General features: G+C 44.8%; 1 protein-coding gene across 10 annotated transcripts in view; it reads right to left on the bottom strand.

Annotated features, from left to right (window-relative positions):
• Positions 1-12,037, bottom strand: part of LOC137384353 (phosphatase and actin regulator 1-like) — an 859,907-nt gene that overhangs the window by 151,951 nt on the left and 695,919 nt on the right. For all 10 annotated transcript variants that reach the window (XM_068058280.1, XM_068058345.1, XM_068058335.1 and 7 more), the window contains 2 exons: positions 4,346-4,563; positions 3,406-3,562 (listed from right to left, as the gene is read on the bottom strand). In XM_068058280.1, the coding sequence (XP_067914381.1) occupies positions 3,406-3,562; positions 4,346-4,563 (375 nt within the window). The remainder of the gene's footprint in view (positions 1-3,405; positions 3,563-4,345; positions 4,564-12,037) is intronic.

The raw sequence follows: 12,037 nt of genomic DNA, 5'->3' as shown, positions 1-12,037 counted from the left end.
GTGGAAAAGACACACCCAAAGCTGGTGATGCCCTTTTAAACATATGCATCAGGTCAACAGCCAATGTTCACTCGATGGCCTGAGCAGGAATCGGCAATAAGTGTCCCACCAGACCAACCAAGTGGCATAGAGGACTGTCAAGTTTTAAATTTTGGTTTTACTTTTCTTGTGAAACAAGGAGGAGCAGAATTTCCCTTTCGAGCCTCACAGTGGCGCAGTGGTTAGCACTACAGCCTCACAGCTCCAGGGACCCGGGTTCGATTCTGGGTACTGCCTGTGTGGAGTTTGCAAGTTCTCCCTGTGTCTGCGTGGGTTTTCTCCGGGTGCTCCGGTTTCCTCCCACAAGCCAAAAGACTTGCAGGTTGGTAGGTAAATTGGCCATTATAAATTGTCACTAGTATAGGTAGGTGGTAGGGAAATATAGGGACAGGTGGGGATGTTTGGTAGGAATATGGGATTAGTGTAGGATTAGTATAAAATGGGTGGTTGATGGTCGGCACAGACTCGTTGGGCCGAAGGGCCTATTTCAGTGCTGTATCTCTAATCTAATCTAATCTAAAGGGTAGCTCAATTGTGGGACGTCTAGACAGTCGATCCAACAGTTATCTGATGTTGGTAAATGGCTTTTGGGCGGCACAATTTTCCACCGCTTCCGACCAATTTTCCACCTCCTCTGGTCGTTGGCAGCCAAGTTTCTGCCATTCAAACCTTTCACAATATGCCGTGGCAGCAGGAAGACATTGGACTTCCCTCCTGGCCTCTTCCATCGCCATTTTACCAGCCCTCCTATCTCCCAGCCAGTCTGCAGATGGCTGGTAAAATCCTGGCCAGAATGTTTCAGCACAGAAACAAGTCATTTGACTCATCACATCTGTGCTGGTGTTTTTCTTCATGTGCAAATCAGGGCTGAAATTTATAAGTGTGTTGCCATTCATGGCAGAGTGCTCCGATATCACCGGTCTTCCCGCACGGATGCACCGTTGCTGAGCCCCCCGCGATATTTCATGTGGGGGCTCATTTAAATGGAGGGAGTGGAGTAGCCACCCCCGATGACGTAGAGGGGGTGGCTGCTGCATGTCCGGCAACGGCGTCACCGCGCAGGCGCAAGTGCCATTTCTAAAGGGCTTCAAGCCCTTAGAGGAAATTTTAACTTTTAAAGGGACATTTTTATAAATTTCAATTTAAAATTTTAGTAAAAACTGGAGGCCCTTTCAACCACCCCCCCACCTCCCCCACCACCCGACAATGTCTGTTTTAGGGCCACTGACCCTAAATAAACTTCATTGCCAACACGAGCACCCACCCCACCCCACCCAACCTTGTAACATTTGCCCTTCAACCCCTTCTCACCATCCCCACAGCCTATAAAAAGTGTTTCCCCGCTTCCCCCCACCCTAAAATTTTTACTCCTTTCCCCCCTCCCCAAAGGCGCGGGAGGTGCAGCCGGCAGCCGGAATATAGGCGTGGGACGGTCGCCAGGACAAGGTAAGTTAATTTGCATTTATTTGACTTCATTTTAATATTGAAGTGAAGGTCCGGGGGCCAGACCGAGGCCTCGCCACCGCCTGTAAAATGCGGTAGAGCCTTCTCGGCGTCAGGTGTCGTGGTGGGCCTCTCCCCGAAGAATTTTCCAGGGCCTCCCACCACGACCCCGACGCCAGAGGCCTCATAAAATTCAGCCCCCAGTATTTTGCTTGCTCCCCCTGTTCATTAAAATTCCTCTTCTTCAAGCAGGTAATAACCTTTGAAAGAACTTTTGGCCTCTGCTTCAACAATGATTTTTGAAAAGTCATTCCACATTCTCACCACCTTCTAAGCAAAAAAATGTGTCCTCATTAGCATCTTGCACCCCAGTGGGGAAAAAACTGGATCAGTATTTCCCTTATCAAAACACTTCCTAATCTTGAAGAGTTCCATCAAGTTTCCAGTTAACCCTACTCCGGTTGAGTGAAAAAAGCCAAGTTTCTCTTTATAATTGGATCAAGGTAACATCCTATTGAATATATACTTCACCTTAACAACAGCTTTTATTGCATTGCTGTAATGGGGTGCCCACAATGTACACAGTTCCTCAACTACAGCCCAACGAAGATCTGGTGCAAGTTCAACATTATCGCTAAGCCTCACATAACCAAAGATTCACTTTCTCTGTTTTGGTGCCTTAGCTACTTGTGTTGCCACCACTAATCCTATGTATCTGCACCTCTATTCTATTTAAAATCTTACTATTAAGGTGCATTTCCTTGTATACCCTAAATTACAAAGTGGGGGTATGGAAAATTCTTTATCATTTTCTACATTGAACTGATCTGCCATCTATGGCCCAAACCACTATGCTAGCTTTGACGTGGAGTCTTTCACAATCTACGTCACAATTTGTCTATTCTCTTGATTTTAATTTTGCACCCTCAATTCCAAAATTCAGATAACCTATGTTTACAATAGATTATATCTTAACTTGGAATATTTCCTGGAGTTGTCACCGTTAGCATGGATGACAAGAATACAGTTTGGTGACAGAGCTAAAACACTAAAGGACCGATTTTAACTGCTGGTGGGAGTCTTGTGGGCGGGAGCTGAGGAGGTTAGCCCTCTGCCCTCCACAGCATGAGACCGGGATAGCTTAACGCCTGGTGGGAAGGAGCAGGCTTTCAGGTGACAGCACCTGGAGGAAGAGTGTTCAGCACAATGGTTGTGAGGGCTGTCAGGAGAACATTGCAGTCAGGGGAGGGGAGGTGGTTGGGGAATGGGAGTGAAACCCTCGGTAGAGAAGGTGTCAGGTTTTCTGACCTACAAAAAAAAGTCACTTACTTTCAGTGCCTCTTCTGGTTATATCTGCTCTTGTTATCTATCAGGTTGGCCTGGTGGGAAAGCGACGACAGTTTCCCCATGCAAGCCTTGGGTAAAAATTGCAGATGGTCCAAATGATGTCATCGGAGTACAATCTACATATTTAAAGAAAAAGCCTGCTGCCTTCAGGCAGGTATCCCGCTTGCCTGCTCAAAATATCAGGTTAAGATTGTAACCGCAGATAGATTAGAAAGCAGCCGGATCGGTGAGGGTAAGTCACACAGTCCATTTTAATTGCCAGCCTGCCCAGTTTCTGCTGAGCAGGAAGAGTTTAAATGAGCTTTTAAATCTCTGATACTCTGACCCACACACATTACTATCAAAGCTCTGTACTGGAAGTACTAAAGTTACCCAATACTCTGCGCTCTCATTGTCATCTGAGTAGTGAGTAGTGCTTGTGTCAAAGTTGTGGAAAAGTTTGAGTAAAATTAGCTCACCCATGCCAACAGAAAGGCTTGAAAACAGAAATTGGACAAAACCAGGAGAGGCAAGGTTCATTACTTACTAAATTAAGTGCATTCCATGTACAAGTTACAGACCATTTTTATAACCAACCTTGTCAGCTTTGTTCCAATTTGCTGCCTCATTTCAAGTCTTTCCTCGTCTGTCTGCATTGGAATAATGTTCTTCTCCTCCAGCTCACGCTTTGATGGCCTGTTGCTCAATTTTATTGCCAAAGAGTCTTTTCTACAAACTTTTAATGCTAATGTGCCTATAAAGAAATTAAAGAAAATGAGGTGGAGTCTGGCAAGTTAAGCAAATATAGCACAACCAAGGCACAGTAAGAACTGATGCATTAAACTCATATTTAGAAAAGCAACAACTTCCACATTTAGCAATTTATTTATCCTTTTCTGTTTCTAACAGATTCTTCCCCTTATGAAGCCATTGACTTCTTGTTGAGTTATCGTTCTATGGGCGTCAGTTGCACCCAACGCTTATTTAAGTGGCGAGCCTAGAAAGTCAGCTGTTTGCAGGGGATTTCAGGATTTCTTTGGCAAGCCTGTTGCTATCCTCATGCGATGGCTGCACATGCACACTTGACCAGGTGGTACTAGATGGTCATCAGAAGCATAAGTATAGGCCAATCACAATGGTTGCTGCAGCTGAGATCAAGTAATTCAACACAAATCATGGATCGAATCTGGGGCCCTCCTGGTTTATATGGCTGAAGTACTCAGTCATAAACTCAATGAGCCACTGATAAGCCAATATTTATTTTGAAGACTACATTTTCTGAAAGTTTATTTGAAAATCATATATAAGAACAAATAATAGGTAAAGCTTCCTATTTAAAAGAAAGACAATAATTTATTTCTGAATAAACAAAATAGCTGAATAGTTGATAATGAGCCACACAACCCACAAGCCTGAAAGGCACATAGGTTGAGACCTGAGTCACCATGGATTGCTGCTGATTAGCTTGACAGAAATTCTGATTTTCTCTGGTGTTTGCAAATTAAGGCATTAACATCTTAACATCACTTGTTCATACTTGTGAAAAAATTATCTTCATCATCATCATCATCATCGTTATCACCATCATCCTCTTCATCCTCCCCACACATACTGAAAGTGTCCTCATAGTCTGATTCATTAGGCACATTTTCTTTGTCATCATCGTACTCAACCACTACTGTTGGCACTTGTCGAATGGCGGGTGTATTGCTTTTTCCTGTTTTTGTTCCACTTTCTCCAGTATGCAGTCCTGAACTACCAAAAAAAATCAAAAAGCAAAAAGTGGTGTTATATAATGCTGATAATCCCCCTCAATTTTATTCGGGGCACTTATCTCAGTACCTATTTTAAATTGGATGGTAGAGTAACAGATTCTCTATGTCAGTATTTGTATACATAAATCTGAGGAATAGAATTCAAAAGCAGAAAAGTTATGTTAAAACTTACATAGACCACACTTGGGAGCACTGTGTACAATTCTGATCTCCATATTACAAAAAGGGTACAGAAGCACTTAAAAGTACAAAAACAGATTTCCAAGGATGTTACAGGACAGAGCTGATACAACTATCAGGGAAGACTAAGCAGGCTGGAGCTTTTTTCCCCTAGAAAAGAGAAGACTGAGAGGTGACCTGGTAGAGGGTAGATGTAAAGAAGATGTTTCCACTGTGGGGGAGTCCAAAACTAGGGGCTATAAACATGAGATGGTCATTAATAAATCTAATAAGGAACTCAGGAGAAATTTCTTTGTTCAGAATGACCTGTGGAGCAGTTAGAGTTGAATTTTATCATCCATCTAGGGCCGAGCAGGGTAGCGGGGGCGGTCCATAAAATAGCAAGGAAAGGCAGTGGGGTGGAGTTCCCATCGCCTTCCTGACACCATTCAATTTTATCAATGGCGGGGAAGACCGAGGCTGGCCTTCATGCCAGGAGGCCAATTGTGGCCCTTAAGTGGACAATTAATGGCCACTTAAGGACCTCTTCCTACTGGCATTTAACCAGTGGTGGGGGTCGGGGAGCCTCCGCCACATAGGGAGGCCACCCAGTAACTCCAGGCTACCTCCCTGTGGGCTGGAGGACGGCCCTCCTGCTTGGGCAATCTGTGGCCTACGGAGGACTCCCGACAGCAAAGGCCACCTCTGCGCCAACACTATCAACTCTCTGCTCTCAAAAACCAGCACCCCTCACCCCCCCAACCCCTTACCAGGGCCTGCCTGAATGGCTCCAGTGAGCCAGCCCCACTTACCTGCAATCGGGGACTCCATGGCTGCTCCTGGTCTCGGGCCTCCTACAGTACTAGCAGTGGCCACTGCTCCTGGTAGCGCTGCTGAAACTGCTCAGCTGTCAGCCCTCTGATTGATTGGCTTTTGGTATGGGATCTTGTCCCTTAAAGGTGATGACCCCCTATGGCGGGCAGTTAATTATCTGTCCACTGTTGAACTCGGCCAGGACCTCCATCACCAAAATAAAATTCAGCCCATAGAGTCATTACTGCACAGAAGGAGGCCATTCAGCCCATTGTGTCCATGCCCCCTGTCTGTAGAGCAATTCAGCCAGTCTCATCATCCTGTTCTATCCCTGTAGCCCTGCAAGTTTACTTCTTTCAAATGCCTATCCAATTTCCTTTTGAAGTTATTCATCATTTTTGCTTTCACCACTCCAGGTCATTGCAACTCGCTGCGTAAAAAAGTTCTTCCTCATATCCCCCTGCATCACTAGCACAAAACCTTAAATCTGTGTCCCCTAGTTCTTGCACAATCAGCTAATGGAAACAAATTTTCTTTGTCTACCTTTTCTAAACCTGTCATAATCTTATACACCTCTGAGAAATCTCCCCTCAAGCTCCTTTGCTCCAAGGAGAACAACCCCAGCTTCTCCAGCCTAACATTGTAGCTAAAATCCCTCATCCTTAGAACTAAATCTCCTCTGCACCCTCTAAAGGACTTTCACATCCTTCCTAAAGTGTGGTGTCCAGAATGGGACACAATACTCTAGTTGTGGCCTAACCAGAGCTTTACAAAGGTTCAGTATAACTTTCCGACTTTTGTACTCGCTGCCTCTACTTATGAAACCCAATATCCCGTCCTGCAGAGGGTGTTGCCTCTCATTGCTACTGGGCCCAAAATCTAACAGTCGTACCCCTATTGCCAGCTGCAGCCTTCCTTTTGGACAGGTGGCCACCCAATTGTCCTTGGCTGCTTTGCCCCATGCTCTTCTACCCCCACAATGTTAGGGATGGGACGCCCCTATTCAATACCTGAGTGCCCACCTTGGCCGCCAACTGTGTGGCTCCCCACTCTGTACTTTCCTCTCTTCAGCTGATCAGAAACTGACAGCTTCTGAAACCCATGCAGCCCTTTAAATATTCCACCCTTCAACTTCAACAAGATCTTAATGAGCTTTAATTTAATTGGCCTCAAGTGGGAGGAGAGTGGGTTTCTTGTCCCGCTCTCCCACATCCTAGTTATCACTGCCAGCATTGGGAACTGCATCCTGTAACTGACAAGGTGGCTGGTGGTGACATTTTCACAGCTGCCCCACCTCCTGACTTCGCGGAGCTCCAAATTTTCAGCCCATTAAGGTTATATTGGCTCTTCCTGTCCTTTCTGCCAAAAAGCATCACCTCACACTTCTCTGTATTAAATTCCATCTGCCACTTGTCTGCCCATTCTGGTTATGTACTGTTTGAAAAGAAAAGATTGGCATCCTCCTCACTGTTTGCCACACCTCCAAGTTTGATATCATGGGCAAATTTTGAAATTTTACTTTGTATTCCAACAACCAAGTCATTGTCAAAAAAAGCAGTGGTCCTAACACTGAACTTTGGGACACTAATGTCTACCAACCTCCAGTCTAAAAAATAACCATTTATCACAACTCACCATTTTCTGTCCTTCAGCCAATTTTTTATCCAAGCTGACACTGACCCTCCTATTCTATGAGCTTCAATTTTGTAAACCAGCCTTTTGTGTGGTACTTTGTCAAACACTTCCTTAAAATCCATATAGATAACATCCACTGCATTCCCTTCATCAATCTTCTCTGTTACTTCATCAAGAAATTCAATTAGTCAAACACGATCTGCCTTTTACAAGTCTGTACCAGCTCTCCTCAATTAACTCAAAATCAAGCCTATTAATCCTTTCTTGATTATTGTTTCTAAAACCTTACCTACCACTGTTGTTAAACTGACCAGCCTGGAGTTATACCCTTTCTTGAACAAGAGCGTCACATTTGCAACTTTCGATTCCTTTGGCACCTCCCCCATATTTAGGGAAGTATGGAAGAATATGGCAAGTCCCCCTGGTATCTCCAGCTGCATTTCTCTTAGCAATCTGGGATGCAAGCCATTCGACGCAGGGTAATTATCCACTCTAAGCATAGCCAGGTACATCCTGCTTATCAATTTTCATTTCATCGATTACCATTATCATCTCCGCTTATACCAATATTTTGTCAGCATCCTCTTCCTTAGTAAACACCGATATAAAGTACTCATTAATTATTCTAGCCTTGCCCTGCACCTCTAAACATATATCACCCTCTTTGTTCTTAAGTTGCCCCACCCCACTTCTTACTACCCGCTTACTATTTACATGCCGGTAGAAGATTTTTGGGTTCCCTTTTATGCTAACTGCCATTCTATTCTCATAATATCTCTTTGTCAATCTTATTTGCCTCTTCACTTCCCCTCTCAACTTAATGAATTTGGCCTGGTTCTAGCTTTAAGAACTCACCTGACATGAATCATACACCTTTTTCTTTTGTTTCATCATATTTTCTGTCTCCCTTTTAGAGGTGAATAGCATGGATGCATTTAAGAGGAAGCTAAATAAGTACAGGAGGAAGGAAGGAGCAGAAAGATTAATTGATATGGTGAATGAAGTACAGTGGGAGGAGTTCGTGTGTGGCATGAACAACAGGACAGACCAATTGGATCAAATGGCCTGCTCCCATACTCTAAAATTCAATGTAATTCTAAGTACTATAGATGACTGTTAAATTCTCAATCCAGTTACCTGCACTGAGCATAATTATGGTTAAATTGGACAACAACAAAAATGTGGATGCTTCAGTTCTGTCTGAATCAAGCCAAAACGTACGCAGAACATGTTTAGTCATTAGCCAACCTTTCTGCATGTTTTTCTCCTATCATGGCAGTGAAAGGAGAGTCACAAAAACTAAGCTGGTGCAATATTTTCCTCACAACACCTTCTTGACCTGTCCATACTGTCAGATTACTTATTTGATATTCAAATGAAACAAATAAGAAATTCCATTTTTATAGTGCCTTTCATATCCTTCGGCAGTTCCAAAGTGCTGCACAGCTAATGAATTACTTTTTAAAGTGCAGTCAGTGTTGAATGCATCAACCAATGCCGCAATCCCTCAGTACTGAGATGAAGTGTTACTCAAGATTATATATTATTTATTTATTTGATTTAGAGATACAGCACTGAAACAGGCCCTTCGGCCCACCGAGTCTGTGCCGTCCATTAACCACCCATTTATACTAATCCTACATTCCTACCACATCCTCACCTGTCCCTATATTCCCCTACCACCTAACTATACTAGGGACGATTTTTTAAAATGGCCAATTTACCTGTCAACCTGCAAGTCTTTTGGCTGTGGGAGGAAACCGGAGCACCCAGAGGAAACCCACGCAGACACAGGGAGAACTTGCAAACTCCACACAGGCAGTACCCAGAATTGAACCCGGGTCACTGGAGCTGTGATCTCTTCTGTGAAAAAAAAATATTGATATAGTTCTTAGGGCTCATGGGGTCAAGGGATACGGGGAGAAAGTGGGAACAGGTTACTGAGTTTGGATGATCAGCCATGATCGTATTGAATGGTGGAGCAGGCTCGAAGGGCAGAATGGCCTACTCCTGCTCCTATTTTTTCTATTGAGAATATTAAAGTCTCTGGAATGTGAGTTTGAACCCATGACCTTCTGACACAAAGCCAAAAACTACTAAGCAAAGGTTGAGACATTGGCTCTGAGATTTACAGGGTGCTGGGGAGGGAGTAGGGCTGCATGTCTGTGGCCATGAAACCCAAAAATCTCAGGAAGGAGGGAGTCCTGAGGAATTTAACAGCAGGACCTCATTATAATCTTTTCGCTCAGTTTCTTGCTCGACAGCCTGCCACATTGAAGGCTGGCTGGCTGCCTGCTTGGAAAGCCTGTGATAGAAGGCTGCAGACAGGAGGACAGTCCTTGGCAATCAGTGAAGACCTGACATTGTAGTGGAGGGCAGCAAGAAGGGAGATCATGGGGTGAGGGAGGAAGAGATCATGGTGGGGAGAGGTTGTGGGGTGGGGAGGAATCAAGGGGTGGGGGGGGGGGAGATTGTGGGGTAAGGGAGAGATCATGAAGAGGAAGAGATCATGTGATGGGGAACAGCTCACAGGGTGGCAGGTTAAAGATTGTGAGCCAGATGAGATTGTGCAAGAGAAATCGCTGGGGAAGCAATTATGTCAGGGAAGAAATCACAGGGAGGAGAAATTGCCAGGTTGGTGGGGTAGGGGGTTTGAGGGGCGTGATTGCAGGAGGAAGAGACCACAGGAGGGAGAGATCATGGGAGGGTGGTAAGATTATGGTGGAGGTGAGAGGTTGCGGCAGAAGGTTTGTTTGAGGGGTTGGAGGGACACACTCTTGCTCCTCCTGGCCCACAAACAATGCTTGAAATACATTCACCTGTTCAATCTAGCAGCTCCTGCCTCCTATAAGCCGCTGGGTCTCCCAAGCCCTGGGAACACTCACCTCTGCAGCCATTAAATTCAAATGGAACAGAGCCTCACTGAAGTATCATAATCACTAACCTACCTCTCCAGAGCGGGTTACAGATATACCTCAAACCCAATGTGATTAAAGTTTAAGTAGACTTGTTTGTTTGGCTGATTTCACTGTTTAAGAATTTGGCCTCGCCTCTACCCCAGGACCCTGTTTGGTGTGTTGTAGGCAGGGGTTTTGAAATCGGCCCCATTCAGTCTTGGAGAGTCTGTGAGAATGAAATTGGCTTTGGTAGTGCCCATTTTTGGGCACTATAGGGCTAGATTTTATCCTTCCCTTCGAGATGGGCTGGGAGGCGGTGGGGGCAGACAAAATGGTGTGGGGTGGCATTGGGCGGTATGCCCGATGTTATCCAGAACCCAGATCATTTTGTCTGCACGGGCACCTGGCTGTTGCTACAATTCTACACATTTTTGATGCTTTTCATAGTAATTTCAAGTTTCAAAGGTCTACAGGGAGTGGTGTGATAGGCACTGAAGTATTTTTTTCTGACTTCAGAGCTTTTTCACAAACCTGCTACAAAATCATAATGGCACAGTAGCAGGCCATTCAGCCTATTGAGACCATGCCAGGTCTCAGATATGGGTGCACTGGTAGGCCTTCGTTTTACATTAAGCATCACAGGAAGAATGCACAGGGCCGCAAATAGCAAGAAAGCTGCTAGATCAGGGAGGAAGAGGGGGAGAAGGATTCTCAGCAGGAGGTCATATCCGTCCAGGCAGGGGCCGGCAAAGTGTCTGTACACGGACACCAGGGTCCATGGTAAAAGATTTTGAGGTCTGTGACTGGTAATTTCAGGAATATGAAATTTCCCATTGGCTTCTTCTTTCCGACCAGACTTGCTTAAAAAAAATTGCAACTCAGTTTCATAGCTGAATTGGAATTTCTAAGCTCAGCTCTTCATCTAATGCTCATTAACGCTCCTTTCCATATTCACAGCTGACAGGTGCTGAGAGTGGGAACAACGGTTTTCGAACTTCGGACAGGTTTGTGGTTTTCTGGTGGGTTCCGATTTGTTTTTTAAAAGCTGGCTAGGAAACCACGAATCTGTCCAAAGTTCAGAAACCGCTGTTCCTGCTCTCAGCAACGGTCAGAGAGAAAGAGGGGGGCAGAGAGAGGGGGGACAGAGAGAGATGGGGAACAGAGAGAGAGAGGAGGGACAAAGAGAGAGACAGAGGGCAGAGAAAGAGGGGTGAACAGAGAGAGAAGTGGATAGAGAGAGGGGAGACAGAGAGAGAGGGGCAGAGAGAGGGGGGACAGAGAGAGAGCAGGGGGATGGAGAGCGAGAGGGGGCAGAGAGAGAGAGGAGGGACAGAGAGAGAGAGAGCGGGTGGACCAGGAGAGAGAGGGGCAACAGACAGAGAGTGCGGAGACAGAGAGGGAGGACAGAGAAAGATTTTTTTTTGCTGCGAGTTCAATTAAAGGACAAGTTTTACAAGTATGTCACAGATCAGTAACTGAAACGTACATCATTTACTATCCAGTTTGAGGGCAGATAACATGAGTGGCCAATGCCATTCGAAAGTTGTCTGCATCATATAATTGCATTACGTTAAAAGTGCAACTTGCTAATAGGTAAGAGATGTGGCTTGGACATAAATTGGTTAGTCTGGAGTACATTCTTACAGATAGTGATGAAACATCTTATAACTGAATAATACATGCAATAACATCCACTCAACCTTTTCCAGAAAAGCTTTTTGCTAATAATTATCTTGTCAGAGCTGAATCGGAATAGACAGTGATAGACTGAAATATAGACATAAGTGAATTTAAGAGAATCGCTTTATCGGAGGAACCGAAGGGCGCTCTTTATTTGTAATTGTGTTTAACTAATTCTGTCACTAGCTTTGGTGAGTAAATGACATTTTGTCTATGAGAGATGCTGCTGTTTCTGTATTTTAAATCCAGGACCTAGTTAAACAGCCTGTC

Source organism: Heterodontus francisci, chromosome 2, assembly GCF_036365525.1.
Source record: "Heterodontus francisci isolate sHetFra1 chromosome 2, sHetFra1.hap1, whole genome shotgun sequence".
NCBI lineage: Eukaryota > Metazoa > Chordata > Chondrichthyes > Heterodontiformes > Heterodontidae > Heterodontus > Heterodontus francisci.
The sequence above is the reverse complement of the archived record's forward strand: the minus strand, read 5'-3'. Positions and strand labels throughout refer to the sequence as shown.